The sequence below is a fragment of the Vulpes vulpes genome, chromosome 3, assembly GCF_048418805.1.
Source record: "Vulpes vulpes isolate BD-2025 chromosome 3, VulVul3, whole genome shotgun sequence".
Lineage (NCBI taxonomy): Eukaryota > Metazoa > Chordata > Mammalia > Carnivora > Canidae > Vulpes > Vulpes vulpes.
In genome coordinates, this window is record NC_132782.1 from 47,703,794 (window position 1) to 47,723,719 (window position 19,926).

Consider the following 19,926-nt stretch of genomic DNA (forward strand, 5'->3'; position numbering starts at 1 on the left):
AAGGTCAGCTTATCAAGGGTCTTGAAAGCCAGACTGACTGAAGATGTTAAATATGATACGGAGGAACCACTTATTAGAAAAATTTTGATATAAGGAATGACTTGGTAAAAAAGAAAAAAAAATAACAGTAGTTAAGTGGGATGTGTTAAAGAGGAAAAAGACTTAGATCAGACATGGCTGTATTAGATTATTACTGAACAATTCTCCATGTGGAAGGAGAAATGCCTACACAGTAGAATGGAAAAAATCCAGGCACATTTTGGGGGGAAAATCTATAGCTTTTATAGATTTTAATGGTTAAGAGTCTGAATACCTAAAGTCAGCCAGATACTATTCTTTGTTGGTTAATCCCTAAGCTAGTGATGAAGGGATAGAAAGAAAAACTGATAATTCCTAGTTTTACTGCCTTTGATGATTACTATTAGTAACAGTAGGCCTTAATGACAGATGAAAAAGAAATGTAATTTCAATAAATCAGTTAAGTGACCTATGGCTTTAGATTTAGTTGAACCTAACTATGCTCCACTTAGAACACATATTTTCAAAATATTCTTAAACCAGCTTGTATAATGTAGAAAAGACATAACAGCTACAGAGTAGACATGAATCTAAAGTGAAAGTAGGATGCTTAGAACAAGTGAAGAAGTGATGTGAGAAGAGATTAGGGTCACAAGAAAACAACTTGATTGATCCCTTCCGATACTTTGAATACTTCTCATGAAAGTGATAGAGTATAATTATAAAAAGAAGCTGGTCAGATTGGGATGGACTTACAGGGCAGCCCTGGTGGCTCAGCGGTTTAGCGCCACCTTCAGCCCAGGGCGTGATCCTGGGATCCTGGGATCCTGGGATCGAGTCCCACGTCAGGCTCCCTGTATGGAGCCTGCTTCTCCCTCTGCCTGTGTCTCTGCCCCTCTCTGCCCCTCTCTGTCTTTTTCTGTGTGCCTCTCATGAATAGATAAAGTCTTTAAAAAAAAAAAAGGGGGATGGACTTACAGTCATTTGGGAAAGTATAACCAAGTCTCATTCTGATATGAAATCATCTGCTAACAATCGTGTGATTTCAAGTAGTCTGAGAAGAGAACTCTTTTTACATTTTAAAAGTGAAATTTTGCCTCATAGCAAGAAATAAGAATGAATTAAAAGAGAATATTTGGAATTAGAATTCAGATCCACATTTGCAATTCTTTAACTGCACACATAAATTTTGTCATCATAATGTCTTTTTAAAAAGATTTTATTTATTTATTCATGAGAGATACAGAGGCAGAAAGAGAGAGAGGCAGAGACACAGGCAGAGGGAGAAGCAGGCCCCATGTAGGGAGCCCGATGTGGGACTTGATCCCGGGTCTCCAGGATCAGGCCCTGGGCTGAAGGCAGTGCTAAACTGCTGAACCACCATATATTATGGGCTGCCCATAATATATATATTTTTGTCTCTTATAATGTGGTTTCAACATTTCATGAAGTCTAATATTAGATTTGTGGATAAATCTTTAAAAATATTAATCAAGTTTTTAGTTAATTGCAAATAATTGGATTAGATATTAACTAATAATAATGAATAAATAAGCATGAATTTATATAAGTAATGAACAAATACTTAGAGAATGTTGCTCAAGATTAATATATTGGTTGGTGCGCCTAGCTGGCTTCATTGGTGGAACATGTGACTCTATCTCAGGGTTGTGGGTTTGAGCCCCATATTGGGTGTAGAGATTACTTAAAAATAAAATCTTAGGAAAAAAAAAGATTAATAAATAGGCTGTAAAACAGGACATAATATGAAATATTCCTCTTGATAATATAATGCTATTCATTTATATATTATACATTTATGTATTATACATTTTACATATTACAGATATATACATCCATGTAACATGTACATGAATACATATTAGATTACATATTAGTACATGAATGTTATTGAAATTCTCACCTATCCTAACACAGAAAAAATAATGAGGAAATGGAACAGTATGGGGAAAGACTTGAAAAAAGCTTGCTTTTATTCATGTAGGTCGGGATTAGAAAAGATAGATCCAGTGGGCAGCAGAGGCAAGGAATATAAGAAAACAGGATGAGATAGTGCTATATGAATGTTGAAACATAAACATAGATTAGTTTTTTAAGGGTGTAAAATGAAGATAGCACCAGAAAATGTCCATTGTTAAAATCTAGGAGGAAGAAATAGTAATGTCTCAGGTAGGATTCTAGATTATAGGTAACAGAAAACCTAATCTAAATTGTCTTGAGTAAAAACTTTTTCTTCCCCATCATTTATTTAAATAAAAGTCCTGGGCCACCTGTGAAACAGTCTCTGTCCAAAGAGAATGGAATGTTCTAATTGACTTAAGTCTCTCTCATGCTGGCTTCATTGAAGCCACATGGGCTAAAAGTGGGGAAGTGGGTGTTCCAAAGAGAAAAATTCTTTGTAGCTAAGAGGAGAATGAATATATGTAGAGTGACAAAAACACGAATTTTCACTCTGAATAGCTAACAATTACTCAGTTTTTACTATGTTTTAGGCTCTTTACTGAACATTTTACATACATTTAATCATCATAATCTGTGAAATAGGTATAGACCCATTTGACATGAGGAAGAAAACAATACAGTATCTGGAAGATCATAGGTGAAAGTTTCAATAAGAAGAGTGTCAAGTGCAGTAGAGACTGAAGAAAATGAGAATGATGATCTTATGAGGAAAATAACATGTATTAGGTTTTTTCAAATGCAGAAATGCATAGAGAAGAAGACAAAATTTGGCCATAAGCCTATCACTCAGATAGTCCTATGCTATATATACAAATGTATAGATAAATAAAATACTATGAGCATGGTAAAAACTTCAACAGTACAGAAACATAAAATGATAATTAAAAGCTTCCTTCTCATCCCAGTGTACCTTCCCTCAAAAAGATCTCCATTGTCTAACTTATCTTCCCAGAAAGATGTTTTAGAATCCTCTAGCTTAAATATATATCCTTTTTTATTGACACAAAGAGTCGAGTTATATTACACTGCTATACACTTTTGTCATTTAACATTATAGATATCTTTATCAGCACATAGAGATTCAATGCACAGATTCATTTCATTTTTTAATTCTGCAGCACTCAAGCATTTTGAGTATGAGTATTCTTTTATGCTAGTTGATGAATTAAAAGGATGAATTAAAGATGACTACTTATTTCAGATTTGAGAATCACATGGTTTATTGGCTAGAATTTATTAGGCCACCTTGCAAAAGGATTATAAATACAGCAAATAGGTATAATATTTAAAGTCTGGTTGGCAAGATCTAGATATAATCATGGCTTGAACTACAGGGAAATATAAAAAGCATAGCATATACATATATTGCAGTAAATGGCATCCAGGCATTGGAGTGGGATGGGGGTAGGAGATCTTCAGTAATTGAAATATACTGGCTTTCACAAGCCTGTTTGCTTTGCTTGTTTTGTCTTTGAATGTCTCTGGAAATGGTGAGCCTGCCTCTCTCTTCCCTGCCATGTAAGAGATCCCAGCTCTAGTTTGCAAGTGATTTTATGACAAGACAATTGGTGTAAAAGATCTGCCTGCCTTTCTTTCCCTCCTTTCTCTTCTGGGAAAGAGTTACAGAACTATCAATTTAGAAAACTGTTCATAAAAATTGCACTTTAAAAAATAGGGGCTTGAGTAAGTCATAAGCAAACCATTAATTTTGATATCCATACCCAAGGGTTAGCCAATATGCAAATGATCCAAACAGAACTTGGTATAAATGTATTTATGATCTAGTTCTTGTGATTCATTTATTCTTCACATTCTTGTTCACTTCTGAGGCTTGTCTGCTATTTCTTATCTATAAGTTAAGTTATGCCTTCCCTCTTGCCTGCCTAAAATTTTTCTCATCTGTTAGTGCTTCTACCTCTTAGTTTTAATTCTCTTTTTAAAACAAGATTTTATTTTATTTATTTGAGAGAGAGAGAGAGAGCAGGGGAAGCAGCAGAGGGAGAGGGAGAGAATCTCAAGCAGACTGCACTGAGCATGAAGCCCAGAGGTCAATGTGAAATGTGGGGCCCAATTTTATGACCCTGAAATCACCATCTGAGCTGAAATCGAGAGTCAGATGCTCAATAGACTTAGCTACCCAGGTGCACCTTTTACTTTTAATTCTTAAATTTAATTTTTTCTCATCTTGTAAACCATTTAACCAAAGTGGCATAAGTACATTTATATTGTTACACTACTATTACCTCCATCTATCCACAGAACTCTTTCATCTTGCAGAACTGAAACTCTGTACCCATTAAATAATAACTCCCCATTTTTCCTTCCCCTGCCCCAGCCCCTGGCAACCACCACCCTACTTTCTCTCTCTATGAATTTGGCTACTCTAGTACTTCATATAAGTGGAATATACAGATATAAGGACAGATACTGTCCTTTTTTGACTGGATTATTTCAATTAGCATAATGTTAAGTCTAATTCTTAACATTGGTTCTTTTTTTTCTTTTTCTTTAAATTTTATTTATTTATTTATGAGAGACAGAGAGAGACAGAGAAGCAGGCACCATGCAGGGAGCCCGATGCAGGACTCGAACCAGGGTCTCCAGGATCAGGCCCTGGGCTGAAGGCGGTGCTAAACTGCTGAGCCACCAGGGCTGCCCTTAACGTTAGTTCGTAATTTAGTTTCTTGGTTCTAACTCTGTTCCACATTATAAAAACATATATCCACAACCTGAGTGTGTAATATATGATGAACTTTTATATTTAGGTTTGTTTTGTTTTGTTTTTTAGGTTTTATTGAAGAGAGTGAGAGAGAGAGAGAGAGAGAGAGAGAGAGAGAGCGAGCACAAGCCGAGGGAGAGGTGGGGGGGGGGCGGTTGTTGGGGGGGCGGGGACACAGACTCCCTGCTGGGCTGGCTCTATCCCAGGGCCTTGGGATCATAATCTGAGCCAAAGGCAGACACTTAACTGACTGAGCCACTCAGGTGCTCCTAAATTTAGTTTTTGATAGAACTATACAGAGTTCTGTAATAAACAAGCTTATAAGTTGCATATATATTTTGGTGTACATTTATATGTATGTGATAAATTTCTGTGACTAGGAATTCTTCCTAGTATTATATAATACTTCCATTGAATCAGTAGCATCTAACTCAAAGCATAGTACATATGTGTCAGATTGGTAGAGCCTAGGCTATTTGCTTCTTTCTAGAGGAAAGGAAGCCTAGAGAGGAAATAATGTTTCTTATAATGGGAAAAGGACTCCTAAGATAGGGGATTCCCCAAGTATAGAAAAGGCAGTCAAAGGTTTTGTGGTGGAGGGCAAAAGAATAAATGACCATTAGCAATAATTTACCTGCCCTTCAGTAATGTATGGAAGTATCTGTTTCTCTATACACCAGCACTGGGTCGTGGGTATTTTGCATTTGACCACTCTGATAACAGAAAAATGGTATCTAGTTGTTTGAATTTTTATTTCCTTAATTATAATTGAGGCTAGGCATTGTTTCATATTTTTGATTGCTCACTGACCACTTGTTTATGTTTCTGTGAACTGTTCATTTATGTTTATTGGTGCCCTTGATCAAATTACTTCGTGGGTGACCATGCTTTCTTATTCTCTGCTTCTATAGTATTGTTAATCTATCCCTCTCTACTGATCCCTTCTCTTTAGTCCCCAAACATACTAGAGGTCTACTCTAGTTTAAAAGGCCTTTATAGCTACTATTCTATTTCTTCCTTTAACTTCTCTACACTTAAATATCTTTATATCTTTATACATACACTTATACACCTTTAACTTCTACACTTATGAGCTATGCCTGCTGATTCCATTTTAGGGTATGCAAGGATGATTCTAGTTGCAGAGAATATAGGAATGAACAAAAGAGGCAAAAATTCTTGCACTTATGAAGCTTACATCTTAGAAAGGGGAATGGTAAGTGAAATGCATAGTATAACAGATGACCCTCCAGAGAAGAGTTGATGTTGTAGTCTTGAGTCCAAAGATGGAAACTCAGGCAAAATTTCTGTGTTGCAGTCTGAAGGCAGAATTCCTTCTTTAGGAAACTGTGGTCTTTGCTCACAAGGCCTTTAACTGATTAGATGGAACCCACTCATATGCAGGGTTATCTGCTGTACTGTAAGTCGACTGATTATAGATGTTAGTCACTTCTGTTTTTTTTCAAAGATCTTATTTACTTATTTTAGAGAGAGAGCATGAGCAGGGGGAATGTAGAGAGGGGGAAAGTAGAGGGGGATTCAGAGAGAATCTGAAGCACACTGCTGGGTGTGGAGCCTGATGCAGGGTTCCATTTCATGACCTCAAGATCATGACTTGAGTAGAAACCAAGAGTCAGGCGCTTAACCAACTGAGCCACCCAGGCACCCTTGTTAATTACTTCTAAAAAATACATTTACTGGGACCCCTGGGTAGCTTAGCAGTTTAGCGCCACCTTCAGCCCAGGGCGTGATCCTGGAGACCCGGGATCAAGTCCCACGTCGGGCTCCCTGCATGGAGCCTGCTTCTCCCTTTGCCTATGTCTCTGCCTCTCTCTCTCTCTGTGTCTCTCATGAATAAATAAATAAAATCTTAAAAAAATACATTACAGCAACATTTAGACTAGTGTTTGTCGAAATGACTGGGCACCATTTGTGTAGCCAGGTTAACACATAAAATTAACCATTACAGTAGAGTAGTCCAGGTTGATAAAAGCTTTGAACACCATTGCAAGAACTTTGTTTTTAACTCTGAGTGAGATAGGAAGCTGTTGTAGTATTTTGAGCAGAGAAGTGCCATGATCTATTTCAAAAGTCTCTCTGCCTGCTGTGGTAAGTATAGATTATGAGGGGTTAGAGGCCAATTAGGATTCTATTCTAATCCAGGTTAACAAATGATAGCATATTGAACCGGGGTCATAACAGTGGGGTGGCAAAAATCAGATATTCTAAAGATAGAGCGTAAAAGTTTTGGTTTTCAAAAGTTAGATTTGGGATGTGAGAGGAGGGTCAGTAATCATTCTAAGGTTTTTTAGCCTGTGCAGCTGGAAGAAAGGAATTACCATTTGCTGAGATGGGTAAGGCTACGAGAAGGGTGAAGTTAGAGGAACGATCAGAGGTTTGATTTGGATCTCAAGTTTGAATATCTGTTAGACATTTCAGATAAATTGTCGAATACTCAGATATAAAAGTCAGGTTCATTGAAGAGGTCTGAACTGGAGATATCAAGTTGGAAGTTGTCGCTATGTAGTCAATATTGTTTGTATTTATATTAAGCCATGAAACTGGGTGATACCAATGGCAGTGAGTGTAGATATAGAAGAGGTACAAGAACTGAGCCCAAAGTTTAAGTTTGGGAAAATTAGGACCAAAGGGTGGTGAAATTTATTCCCTCTATAACTCTGCAATTCCTATCCCTCTCTAAACTGCCCATTGAATTGAAGTCTAACACCCATAACAGATTGGGTAGGAATCCCACAGAGTTCCTGTGCTCTTATGAGGATTGCCTCTTCCTCCCTTATAAAACTCAGCATCAACGCTACAAACTACCTAAGAGACCAGTTCCAGGAAGAAGGCTACAATTTAAATTGATTATCCACTTTGCTTTGAGAGACCATTGGGACTATTCCAGCATGCCTTACATCCATGTTTACCTCAATCTCCACATTCAAGACTCTTAATTCCTTGTGTTAGTTCATTATAAAGTTTAGCTGTTGATGATAATATGACAAACTTTTTTCTCTATCACTGAATAAGTGGTACAAGACCAATATGGCTTCACAACATCAAAAATCTTGGTTCCTTCTATCTTGTTGCTGTTTTATGCATGGCCTTGACATGGCATGGAGAGTATCACTCTTATTTTCTAAGTTTTTGTCAATTATGGTGTGATTTATAAAATTTTTATAAGAGTTAATAAAATGGTTTCTTTAGGTAACTCATTAACTTTTCATATTGCTGCTGTGGTTAACCACAACTGTTGGGAAGTGTTATCTAACCCCCACAGAAAGTAAATCCCAGATCTGGCCAGTATGTTAATGATGTTGTAATATCTCTACATGGGTTTCAGAATTGTTAATGCCCTATTTGGCCACACCTAGTTTCTTTTCTTTTCTTTTTTTTTTTTTTTTTTCACACTTAGTTTCAAAGTCAGCTGGGAAACAGTTTTATTCTAGGTGGCCAGGTGTACAGCAAAAATTCAGATTTTACTACCACAGAAGCAAGGTTGAATGAATATTGGAGGACAGCCAGTCATTTCTACCATCTGTCCCAAACTCTTAGCTCCTCCCCATCTAAATCCTGCCACTCTGTCTTTGGAACTTATAGTATATCATTGGCCAAATCTACATTCTCAGCCTTTATTCTGAGTGATCCCTTTACCTTGGTAATCTAACTTAAATCTGGTTGTTTCCTAAGGAAATTGCTTTCCCCATGGGCCCCTTCAAGTGGAAGCTGTTTTGCCTCCCAGGATCCCGTGTGTTAAAAGGTCTTGTTTCTCAATGATGTATCTGGACAATTGATTCTCTTTCTCTTCTTCTTTATAATTTCCTAGTCCCTTTAAAACAAATCCTACCAAATTAAACCATTCTCTATCCTGTCTTTTTGCAGTCAGCTGCAGATCTCTTTGCTATTTTTCCTCATTCATTGAATATTTTAGCACCTGGCTAGCTGTCTTTATTCTCTACCGCTTCACTGTTGTTATTCTCAGTGATTTAATATTGACAAATCATTCCATTCTATTCCCTGGCCTCTTAGTTCCTTGACCTCATATACCCACTTGCATAGTCTTAACCTACTTTATCATTACCAATATCTACCCTCTCTCTCAAAACCTGTTTTAAGCATCCCATTATATGTCTCCACTTAGTTTTCTCCCTCTAGAATCTTAATGTTGACAGTTCTTCAGACTTCAGTAGGACTTCTAGGCCATTGAAGCTACCACATTTTCATGTTCTGCTAGGTAGTCTTATCTTATCCCATGGTTTTGAGTATGATCTTTGTGCTGACAACCCACGAAGTGATGTCTCATTCAGATCTCCAGCTCTGACCTGTTGACTCCAAACTTGGATATCCATTTTCTTCTTGAATTCTCCACTTGGATGTATAATGGACACCTTGAGCTGAACATATTCAAGACAGATTTTTTTTTTTTTAAGTAGCCTCCAGGCCCAGCTGGAGCCCAGTGTGGGGCTTGAACTCATGACCTCATGAGTTCAACTCTTGAACTCATGAACTCATGAAACAATGAGTCAGATGCTTAACTGACTGAGCCATCCAGGTTCCCCAAGATAGAATTTTTGATATCCTTCCTTCCAACCTGTTTCTCCTTAGTCTTCATCTTCATCATCTTAGTAAATGACAACTCCATTCTACCTGTTGAAACTTTAGAGTCATATGTGACTCCTCTTATAAGCTCAATTCAACCACAAATCCTGTGAATTCTTCTTCCAAATATATTCAGAATATGCTCACTTCATATCATTTGTGCCATTACTGACCTCCTCATCCAGACTACTTTGATTTCTTTTCTGGATTACTGAAATCCTAACTGGCTTCTCTTCTTCCAGTCTTGCTTATCCTTGCTGTTTTTTTTTTTTTTAATACTATCCATACTGATACTTTAATAATATAAGTGAGATCATATTGCTTCTTTGCTCACAACCTTCCACTTGTTTCTCCATTCATTTAGAAGAAAAAAATAAAAGCTTTTATTGTGGTTTTCCAAGCCCCTATGTGATTTGTGTCCCTCTTCTTTCCCAATTTCTGTCCACTTCCTTCCTTCACTGTGTATTAACCATACTGGCTTTTATAATCTGACTTAAGCTTAAAAGCCTTACTGGCTGCTGTATTTAGGAGAGCTTGAAGTGGTTAAGTGTAGGAGCAGGAAGATCAGCTCTGGGTCTGCTATAGTAATGAAGGCAGAGGATGATGGTGGCTTGGTACTGTGATGGAGGTACTAAGAAGTGACCAGATTTGGAATATATTTTGATAGTTGGACTGTCAGGGTTTGCTGGCACATTTTTTCCTCTTAACCCCCACAAATGTTGACCTATACTGGACCAAAACCAATTTATCATGCCTTTGCTAAAGATCTTTTAAGTTTCTGATTATAATTGTATATTCAGATTTTATATATGTTTTCTTTTTTCTTTTCTTTCTTTTTTTTTTTTATGATGGTCACACAGAGAGAGAGAGAGAAAGGCAGAGACACAGCAGAGACACAGGCAGAGGGAGAAGCAGGCTCCATGCACTGGGAGCCCGACGTGGGATTCGATCCCCGGTCTCCAGGATCGCGCCCTGGGCCAAAGGCAGGCGCTAAACTGCTCCGCAACCCAGGGATCCCTATATGTTTTCTTATCTATTGTATTGTCATTTCCAGAAGCAACAATTTGTCTGCCTTTATTGTTTTAAAATCCTTATAAGGATTTTAAGCTTATAAGCTTGGTGAATTTGAATTATTTGGAAATGGAGCATTTTGTAAATACTTTTGCTCTTTTTTCCTCCCCTGTAATTGGAGAAGGTCTGATGGAAGGGAGGAGGAGTTTTGAGAAAGGCGCTAAAGGTGTTCCTAAGGACCAAAAAGTAAGCCTTGGAAGGTGTGCCTAGAAGAGAGTGTATTCTTGCTCTGGCTAGGTTGATACTTTTTAAGAAAAACAAAGGTCTCCCTAAGTGAACTAACTGGAAGATAAATGTTTCTGACCCAAGTTGCATATTGGTTGACTATAAAACTTCAGATTTTTTTCTGTGGTTTTAACAGTCTCCACCCCCACCAGTCTAACAAATTTATGAGCAGAATAAGTGGAAAAGGTGTTTTGAAATGCAGTTGTATTTAGCACTTTGCTGATCTAAAAGTCTTCTTGGATTTGGGAGAATGAGAAATATCTAAGGGACACCCACTGAATACTTGCCTATGCTCAGCACCTCCTTTGATGTAGTTAGCAGTAATTTTCTATTGGGGGAAAAGACTTTTTTTCCTTTAATTACACTTTCATTTGTTTTTTTCTTTTTTGGCTAGTGATATTACTCAGAAAGAATTCTGTAACTATAAATTAGATTCAGACAATTTAGCAATTTTCTTGGTTTATATATATATATTTTTTAAATAAGAGTAATTTATTTATAAAATTTGTTTTGAAGATTTATTTATTTACTTGAGGGTGAGTGAGCAGGGGGAAGGGAAGAGGGAGACAAGCAGACTCCCTGCTGAGCTGGGAACCTGACCCCGGGCTCAATATCAGGACCTAAGGGATTATTATCTAAGCCAAAATCAAGAGTCAAGTGCTTAACCCACTGAGCTACCTAGGTGCTCCCAAGAGGATTTTTAAAAAATATATTTATTTATTTAAAAGAGAGGGAAAGAGAGGGTGTGCATGTGTGCACGTGATTTGGGGGGAGGGGACTATAGAGGGAGAGAGAGAGAAAGAATCTCAGGCAGATTCCTTATTGAGCGCAGAGCCAGAACCAGGGCTCAATCTCATTACCCTGAGATCATAACCTGAGCTGAAATCAAGAGTCTGACACTTAACTAACTGACCTGCCCAGGCACCCCAGTTTATATATACTTTTAAGTTTTTTACTTTCACTCCAGTGACATACAGTGTTATATTAGTTTTAGGTGTACAATATAGTGATTCAACAATTTTATACATTACTCAGTACTCTTTGTATTAAGTGTATTCTTTAATCTTTATGACCTATTTCATCCTCACCCACTGACCCTCTGGTAATCATGTTTGTTCTTCATATATATATAGATAGATATAGATACATATATATCACCTCTTCTTTTTTTTTTTTTAAGATTTTATTTATTTATTCATGAGAGACACAGAGAGGCAGAGATATAGGCAGAGGGAGAACCAGGCTCCCTGTGGCGAGCCCGATGCAGGACTTGATCCCAGGGCCCCAGTATCATGCTCTGAGCTGAAGACAGATGCTCAACTGCTGAGCCACCCATGAGTCCCTATCACCTCTTCTTTATCCATAATTTGGCTATTGAAAATAATGGTGCAATAAATGTAGGGGTACATAATATCCTTTTGAATTAGTGGTTTTGTATTCTTTGGGTAAATACCCAGTAGTGTGATTACTGGATTGTAGGGTAGTTCTATTTTTAATTTCTTTGCAGAAACTCCATTTGATTTATATCTTCTGATGACATGGTTATTTGGGGGAATATTACTCTTCTTTTTCCATATTTTTATTTGACAATTACATTGTGATTTTTTAATAATTTTTATAAGAGATTTATTACCTTTTCCTTAAATAACTCACTTATTTTTACATTGCCACCATGGTTAACATACCTGTTGGGCAGTTATCTACTTCCCACAAACCTCAGATTGATGATGTCATAATTTTGACATGTAGGCTCCAGAATTGAGGCCCTTAAAATTAAGGCCTTGATCCCTTGATTAGATCTTGGGAATTTATTCCAACATATAACCATTCAATAGGACCAATGTTGATCTGCCATTAAGGGTTTCACAGTTTATAGAGTCTTTTGATTTGGCTCCTGGACAGTCTTTGGAAATTATTTACCTGATTAGATGTAGTGGTGTTCTGCACTTGTGAAACTGTTTTCAGGCAGGTTGTAGAGGACCTCTGGAGTGCAACCCAAGGCTTCCAGTCACTCCTTGGCAGGATTAACACACTGACTAGTTTTATTCTTTCCATGTATTTAATGCCAACAGTGTTAAAGGTGTTTCATTGTCTTTGGAGTGCTAAGATGTTTTGCTTGCCTTTATTTTTTTGTGTACAGGTGTTTGTAATGAAGATTTTATATTTTTCCCCTTTTATTTTTACAGTGAATACAATCAAGTTGCATTTTAAAATATTGCTGAAAGTGGAGACATGAGACTGAAGATATCTCTTTTAAAAGAACCAAAACATATCCTTTTAATGCTTATAAACCTTATTGTGATCATCTTACTAGAGTATTGTTAAAGTTTTCTATTTTGTATTCTAGTTAGTGGATTTTTTTCATCCTTTTAATGGTAATTTAGCCAAATTGTTTTTGAAATATTTGAGATCATGTGTTAGAGGTAATTTTCCAAAGCAAACTATTTGCTCTAAATCTTACTTTCAAATTCTTATTGACATTTTTCTTACTCTACTTAAGTACTGTGCTTAAGTACATAAAACATAGTTTTTGTTTAGTCTACTAGGATCTTAAAGAGCAGATTTTTTTTTTAAACCAAATAATTTCTTTGCTAATGCGATCTAGTGTGTTTTCATTGAGTTCTGCTCTATTTCTTCATACTCACGATAAAGTGGAGGATAAGCTGGGGAAATCTGAGCAGTCAGGCCTCTATTATTTCATGTGGGAAGGTAGCTATTGTAAATATTTTCTCAAATGCACGACCCTATATTTTGGTAACAGGAATACCTAATTATGTGTCAAGAAGATATGACAGGTCTCTCTACCTTCATTCTTAGTTATTTAGATTAGTGCTTCTGTAAGAATCAACTGTAGACTTCATTGCAGGTCTGTGAAGGTAAAGTACAGAAATTAGAAAGTAAGAGGTAAGAAATTTTGGTAGCAATTTGACATTGTCACAACACCCAAATATAAGATCATTTTTCTAATAATTCATTTTTATTTTATCTTATAATATGTTGATCTGCGATATATTTGAAATAGAGAAAAATGTGGTCCTTCATAGGAGATAACAAAGCACTGTTTAGACGTTTGATCAAAGTTTTAAAATTTATATTATCTTATCTTACTTATTTTGCCCTTAGAGTGAAGATCTAATTCCTTTTAATTCTCCTTATATCATATTTACTGTCTTTTCCAAAAGTGCCCTCATGCCATATACAGTCTTACAGATTTCTTTTTTTTTTTTAAGATTTTATTTATTTATTCATGAGAGAAGGCAGAGACATAGGCAGAGGGAGAAGCAGAGCAGGGAGCCCAGAACTCTGGGATCACGCCCTGAGCCGAAGGCAGACACTCAACCACTGAACCACCCAGGCATCCCCCTTACAGATTGCAGCTGTGTCCATTGTCTGCTTTTACCATTTCAACTTGAAGAATAATAGCAGTTTTTTCAACTTTTTAATCTGCGAGTCCCTCATTTCTCCCATAGTCTTAGATATGACTAAGATATCTTAGCCATAAGATACATCACACACATGTGATATGTACTTACAGCAATTTATGTAAGGATAAACATGCTGTTTTTTGTTTTGGAATGGATGTGTGTTATGTGTGTGTGTATGTGCCTGTATATTTTTTCCTTTCTTGGTTTTATCTAACATTCTCCCTTTCTAATGTTAGGTTTTACTTAGCATTGTTTAGGTTATAGCAATTATATTGGAACAATTTTTCAGTAATGGTCTCAGGATATTGCAGTCCTTTTGTTTAGATTATATGCTGAATATTCCAATGCTACTTTATTATCTATTTTTGCAGACTTTTAAGATCTGCCTATAATTTCTCTTTTACCTTTTTGGTTATTTGCTTAGTCTATCATTTTGAAGTATTAAACAAATCTTAGAACATTCCAGAATACTAGGGCACATCGTTTCTTTCTTTTTCCTTAGAGTTTTTTGATTGCTGAAATAAGCCAGTAGAAAGCACTAGTGAGGAGAAGGAAGTAAAAGGATTATACAAAAACAACAGGAGAACAAACAACCCAACTAGGAAGGAGCTGGTAATATAGATACCCAGATATAAACAAGAGAAAGGTTCCTCGTAAATGACAAACTGAAATGCCTTCTCTATACACACGGTTCTGCTAGGGTAACCAGCCAGTTCTGGTGGAGGAAGAGAGGGCTAGTTGAGCTCCTCAATTTCTAGAAATTCTGATAAATCAGAGACCGAGAAAAATAGGTTAAATAAAGTAGGAATTTTAGAGTTCATACCTTATCCACTGCTGTGCATCATGTAGATGTTGTAAATTATAGTTGAATTGTTTCCTGAGTTTAATGTCAAAAAGTATGGTAAGATTTTAGTTTTGGCAGTTAAGCTGTAGGTTTTTTCCTAGGTAAATTGTGATTATAATGTATGATTTAAGCAGGTATATTACTGTTAGAATTTAGTCTTCTTTTAACACTTTGATTGTTTTAACTTATCAAAATAATACATATTTATTCTAATGACTTAAATATTATGGATCTACGTAGATTTAAAAACTATAGTTCCCTTTTCTTTTCACCTATCTCCCAACAGTTAAGTGTATATTCTTTCCTACCTTTCGATTTGTTAGGTGTTTTTGTGTATCTTTTCACCTTATTTATGGAATATTTTGTAACACAACTTAAGATTTTTCATGTTGCCAGATCTTTCTTTTTTTCCTCTTTGCCATGTGGATTTCTTGCTCTCCATTCTTCTTACAACTGTCTTGATGTTATTTTCCTTTATATGGGAAAAATATGAAAGTCATGAAATGAAAAGCATATTTAGAAGCTTGAAATATTTGACCCTATTTTATCTTATTCTTATAACCTACATCTGCAAATTATTTTATTTATTAAGATTTAAGGATTTTTCATTTTATGTCTCCTTAACACGGTGACACATCAAGAATTAGTAAGCTGTGTGGGCTGGACTACTGCTGAAGAACTGTATTCATGTAGTGATGATCATCAGATAGTGAAGTGGAACTTGTTAACTGGTGAAACAAGTCAAATAGTAAAGCTTCCTGATGATATTTACCCAATAGATCTTCACTGGTTTCCAAAAAGTTTAGGCATAAAGAAACAAACTCAAGCAGAAAGCTTTGTCCTCACAAGTTCTGATGGTAAGTTTTTAATAAATATCATACACTCATCTTTGTATTTAAAAGACATAGTCTATTAGTATGACTTATGCTTTTAGTTGTTTTACAAAGCCAATATTTCTAGATCTGCATACCTTCATCTACACATATTTATTTATTTATTTATTTATTTATTTATTTATTTATTTTTTTTAAAGAGAAGTGTTTTTTTTTTTTTTTTTTTTAATTTTTATTTATTTATGATAGTCACAGAGAGAGAGAGAGAGAGGCAGAGACACAGGCGGAGGGAGAAGCAGGCTCCATGCATCGGGAGCCTGATATGGGATTTGATCCCGGGTCTCCAGGATCGCGCCCTGCGCCAAAGGCAGGCGCCAAACCGCTGCGCCACCCAGGGATCCCATCTACACATATTTAATCTATATTCTTTGTAGTCATTTGGTTTGTGTTTAGGCTATAAAGCTATATGGTCATGGAAGGAAGTGAATTAAGCTGGCATATCCTGGGATTTAATCTGAGCTTTCAGCTTTACTTTTTCGGTCATCTCACAGAAAATAGTTATTAAGCTTTTCTCAGTTTTAGTTTCTAATTTCATCAAATTTTACTTTATAACATAACCACACTAAAAAAATTGGAAACCACGTGAAAATATGGACACCATGCAACATTTGGTAAGCCATTAGATATTGTCTTTATTTTCTAGTACATGTTGATTTCCACTTAACATAGTTGGAGATTTATTTAATATGACTGTAGCTTTATTACTGTTGGATAAAAAGCATTATTTTTCTTCTTTTTTGAGGGAATGATTTTATTTTAGAAATAATGTGAGCTGTTTTTGTCTGTATTACATTATATCTACTATGTCGATTTGATACATCCATCAAAAGTAGTGGAAACTTACTTGGGTAATATATGCACAGATGGGGTTTTTTGGGTTCACGTAACTCCAGGGGTAGATCTCCAAATACAGCTGCATTAGCCCCCGTTCTCACCATCTCTTGGATGGGCTCTCTCCATCCAAGGTGAGCATAGTAGCAGCCAGGAGCCCAAGGCTCATCCTAGAAAAGAAATGTCAGCAGAGAAAGTGCTTCTTCCTCAGTATCTCTTGCAGACAAGTTTCAGAGAGTCCTGATCGAGCTTGGGTTATACGCCCATGAGAGAATCATTTTAGTCAAGGGAATGAGACATTGACTGAGCATAGCAGGCCTCAGGCCACCATGGAAAGGGAAAGAGAGAAGAGGGCTTTTGTAACCAGAAGAGAGAAGGGATGTTATGGCAAAGTATCAAATCAGATTCCACTTCTTTGGAGATAGAATTTACCATAGTTTTTTTTAACCTGATTTTTCTGAGTCTTGATTAAGTGAGATAGTGTGTGAAAGCAGTTGGCACTTAGAAGATTGACTCTAAGTGAGCTAGAGTCAATCTAGCTAGAATTTGGCTTATCTCAGATGATAAAATGAAAGGTTGACTTAAAAAAAAAACACGAAACTTTTTATATAATTTCACATTTACCAAAAGGTGTACAGATTATACAAATAAATCCTGCATATCCTTTATCCAAATTCATTAATTGTTAGCATTTTATCCCATGTACTTTATCAGTGGCTCTCTGCTTCTTTCCCTACCCCTCTTCTCTACACACACACACACACACACACACACACACATATTTTCCTCCTAAATATTTAAGGGTAATTTATAGACTTATAGACGTGTGACATGCCCCTTTTACCATAAATACTTAAGTGCATTTCCCAAGAATGAGGATTTTCTGTTTTTTTTTTTTTTTAAAGATTTTATTTATTTATTTGAGAGATTGAGAGTGAGCAAGAGAGAGAATCCACAAGCAGGGACAGAGGGAGAGAGAGAAGCAGGCTCCCATGCTGAGCTGGGAGTCTGATGCAGGGCTTGATCCCAGGACCCTGGGATCATGACCTGAGCTGAACACAGATGCTTAACTGATTGAGCCACCCAAGCACCCCGAGGATTTTCTGTTATGTAACTACAAAATATTGATCAAAATCAGGAAATTTAACATTGATGTTATATTAAATGTACAGTTCATATAAAAATTTAACAATTGTCCTAATAACATCTTTTATAGAAATTTGTTTTTTTCTGGTACAGAATAACACATTGCTTTTGGCATATCTCTCTAACTTTCTTTAATCTGGAGTCTCCTCAGCCTTTCTTTTATGACCTTGACAGTTTTGAATAATACAAACCTGTTTTTTCAAAAAAAAAAAAACAAACCCTGTTTTTTCTTTATAGAGAGTCCCGCAATTTGTGTTTGTCTGATATTTCCTCATAATTAGGTTTTGCTTGCACATTTTTTAAAGCAATAATTAGGGCATCAGATTGAGAGATTAATGATGCTGGTTTGACCCATTATTAGTGATGTTAACTTTGATTACTTTGGAAGGTTGTATTCACTAAATTAATCCACTGTGAAGTTACTATTTTTACCTTTCAATAAAAAATTTGTGAACAGATACTTTCAAACTATGTAAAAATATTCTCTTCCTCCTTAAACTTCCTCCTACTATTTTAGCATTTATTGTTGATATTCGGCTGAATCATTATTACTCAGATGGTTGCCAAATGGTGGGTTTTTTTTTTTTCAAACTCCGTAATTCTTTCCATATTGATTAGTTGATGTTCTGCTGCAAGGAAGAGTCTCCCCTCTCCTACCCATTTTTTTGCTTAATCATGTCAGATTAGAGTCATAGATATTTATTTTATTTTTTTAGTATCCTGCTGTTATAATTTTTTGATTTTGTTGTGAAAATTGTCCCAGATTTGGCCAGTGGAACCCCATCTAGCCAGCTCCAGTGAATTTTTTGGAGGTGGGGTAATGTTTCCTCATCATTTTTGAGCACTTCTTTGCTGGCACAAGATGTTTAGGGCTTATCTTGTGTTTTCCCAGTTCCAGCCCTTAAATCATCCATTTCTCCAAGAAGACCTGTTCTTTTCTTGGTGCTTATTAGTATTTTAAAAACAAGATGAGAATGCTAACAATGCTGTATATCAAGGTCCTTCAGAGAGCTAAGAAATAGGGATATAAATATATATTAAGAAATATATCTACAGCTATTTCTTTCTCTTTCTTCCTCCCTTTTCCCCCTCCCTTTTCTTTCCTTCCTTTTCCTTTCTTCCCCCTTTCTCCTTGCTTCCTTTCCATACTAAAAACCATGAGTTCATTCTGATGCCACCAATTCAACATCACAGGGTTAATTCTAGTCTTTCTCTTTTCCATACTTAGAAACAGTGAGGGAGCCTGTTATTCTCAATATATTTACTCACTTGTTCAATTCTATAATACACATAGATCGCTTCAGAATAGCTAATTATACTACTTCAAAAAACTGGAGTTTAATATTATTATTATTTTTTAGTTTAATATTATTAACTTTTGCTTTTATCTTTATACTGAGTGTATAGAGTCAAAGTCCTGTGTTCAAAAGTTACTTGCATTTCCCCCTTCCTTAACTGCCATGTTATTCATCTAGAATATAGTTAAATGTATTATTTGTGTTTGTTTTTTACTTAAGTTTTCCTTTCTCCTCCATCCTTGTTGATTTGATTATTTTTGAATATGTAAAACATTAACAGGGATGGTTCCACAAAGACAATGCTATATTAAAAAAAATACTCAAAGCTCTGTCACCACTCCTACCCACTCAATCCCATACACCCTATTTCTATTTACTCCCTATAGGTAAACAATCTCTTTGGTTCTGGTTTATCCTTTCTGTGTTTCTTTTGGCAAAAATAAACAGATACAGGCATATTTTCTCATTTCATCTTCTGTATTACACAGAGTCATACCATATATTTTCTTTGCATTTTCCTTTTTAAACTTAATAGTATGTGAGAATTGACTTTTATCTGGTGCATATGGACAATAAATGTTATAAGTCTTGATAATTTATGTTGTCTGAGTGTTTCTCTGAATTAAGATCACTTAATTACACTCAACTAAAGAATAATTGCTTGGGTCTCTATTTCAAATTGGCCTTAGAGAAAACACTTTCTGCTAGGGAAAAAATTTAATGTAAGCATGTAATTTAAAAGATAAATTTGTGAAATTTATTTAAATATATAAGTATAAATATATTGACTTAAAAATAAGATTTTATTTATTTGAGAGAGAGAGAGAGAGCAGAGCATGAGAGAGCACATATGAGAGAGCACACAGGAGCA

General features: G+C 35.8%; 1 protein-coding gene across 8 annotated transcripts in view; it reads left to right on the top strand.

Annotated features, from left to right (window-relative positions):
• Window positions 1-19,926, top strand: part of IFT80 (intraflagellar transport 80) — a 127,801-nt gene that overhangs the window by 1,805 nt on the left and 106,070 nt on the right. For 6 of the 8 annotated variants that reach the window (XM_026016446.2, XM_072752370.1, XM_072752374.1 and 3 more), the window contains exons 2-3: window positions 12,805-12,887; window positions 15,523-15,744. The exons of 1 other annotated variant lie outside the window; for it this stretch is intronic. In XM_026016446.2, coding sequence (XP_025872231.2) covers window positions 12,851-12,887; window positions 15,523-15,744 — 259 coding nt within the window. In that variant the 5' untranslated portion in view covers window positions 12,805-12,850. Of the gene's footprint in view, window positions 1-12,804; window positions 12,888-15,520; window positions 15,745-19,926 lie in introns of all 8 variants that reach the window. One more of the 8 variants, XM_072752369.1, reaches the window with a different exon arrangement.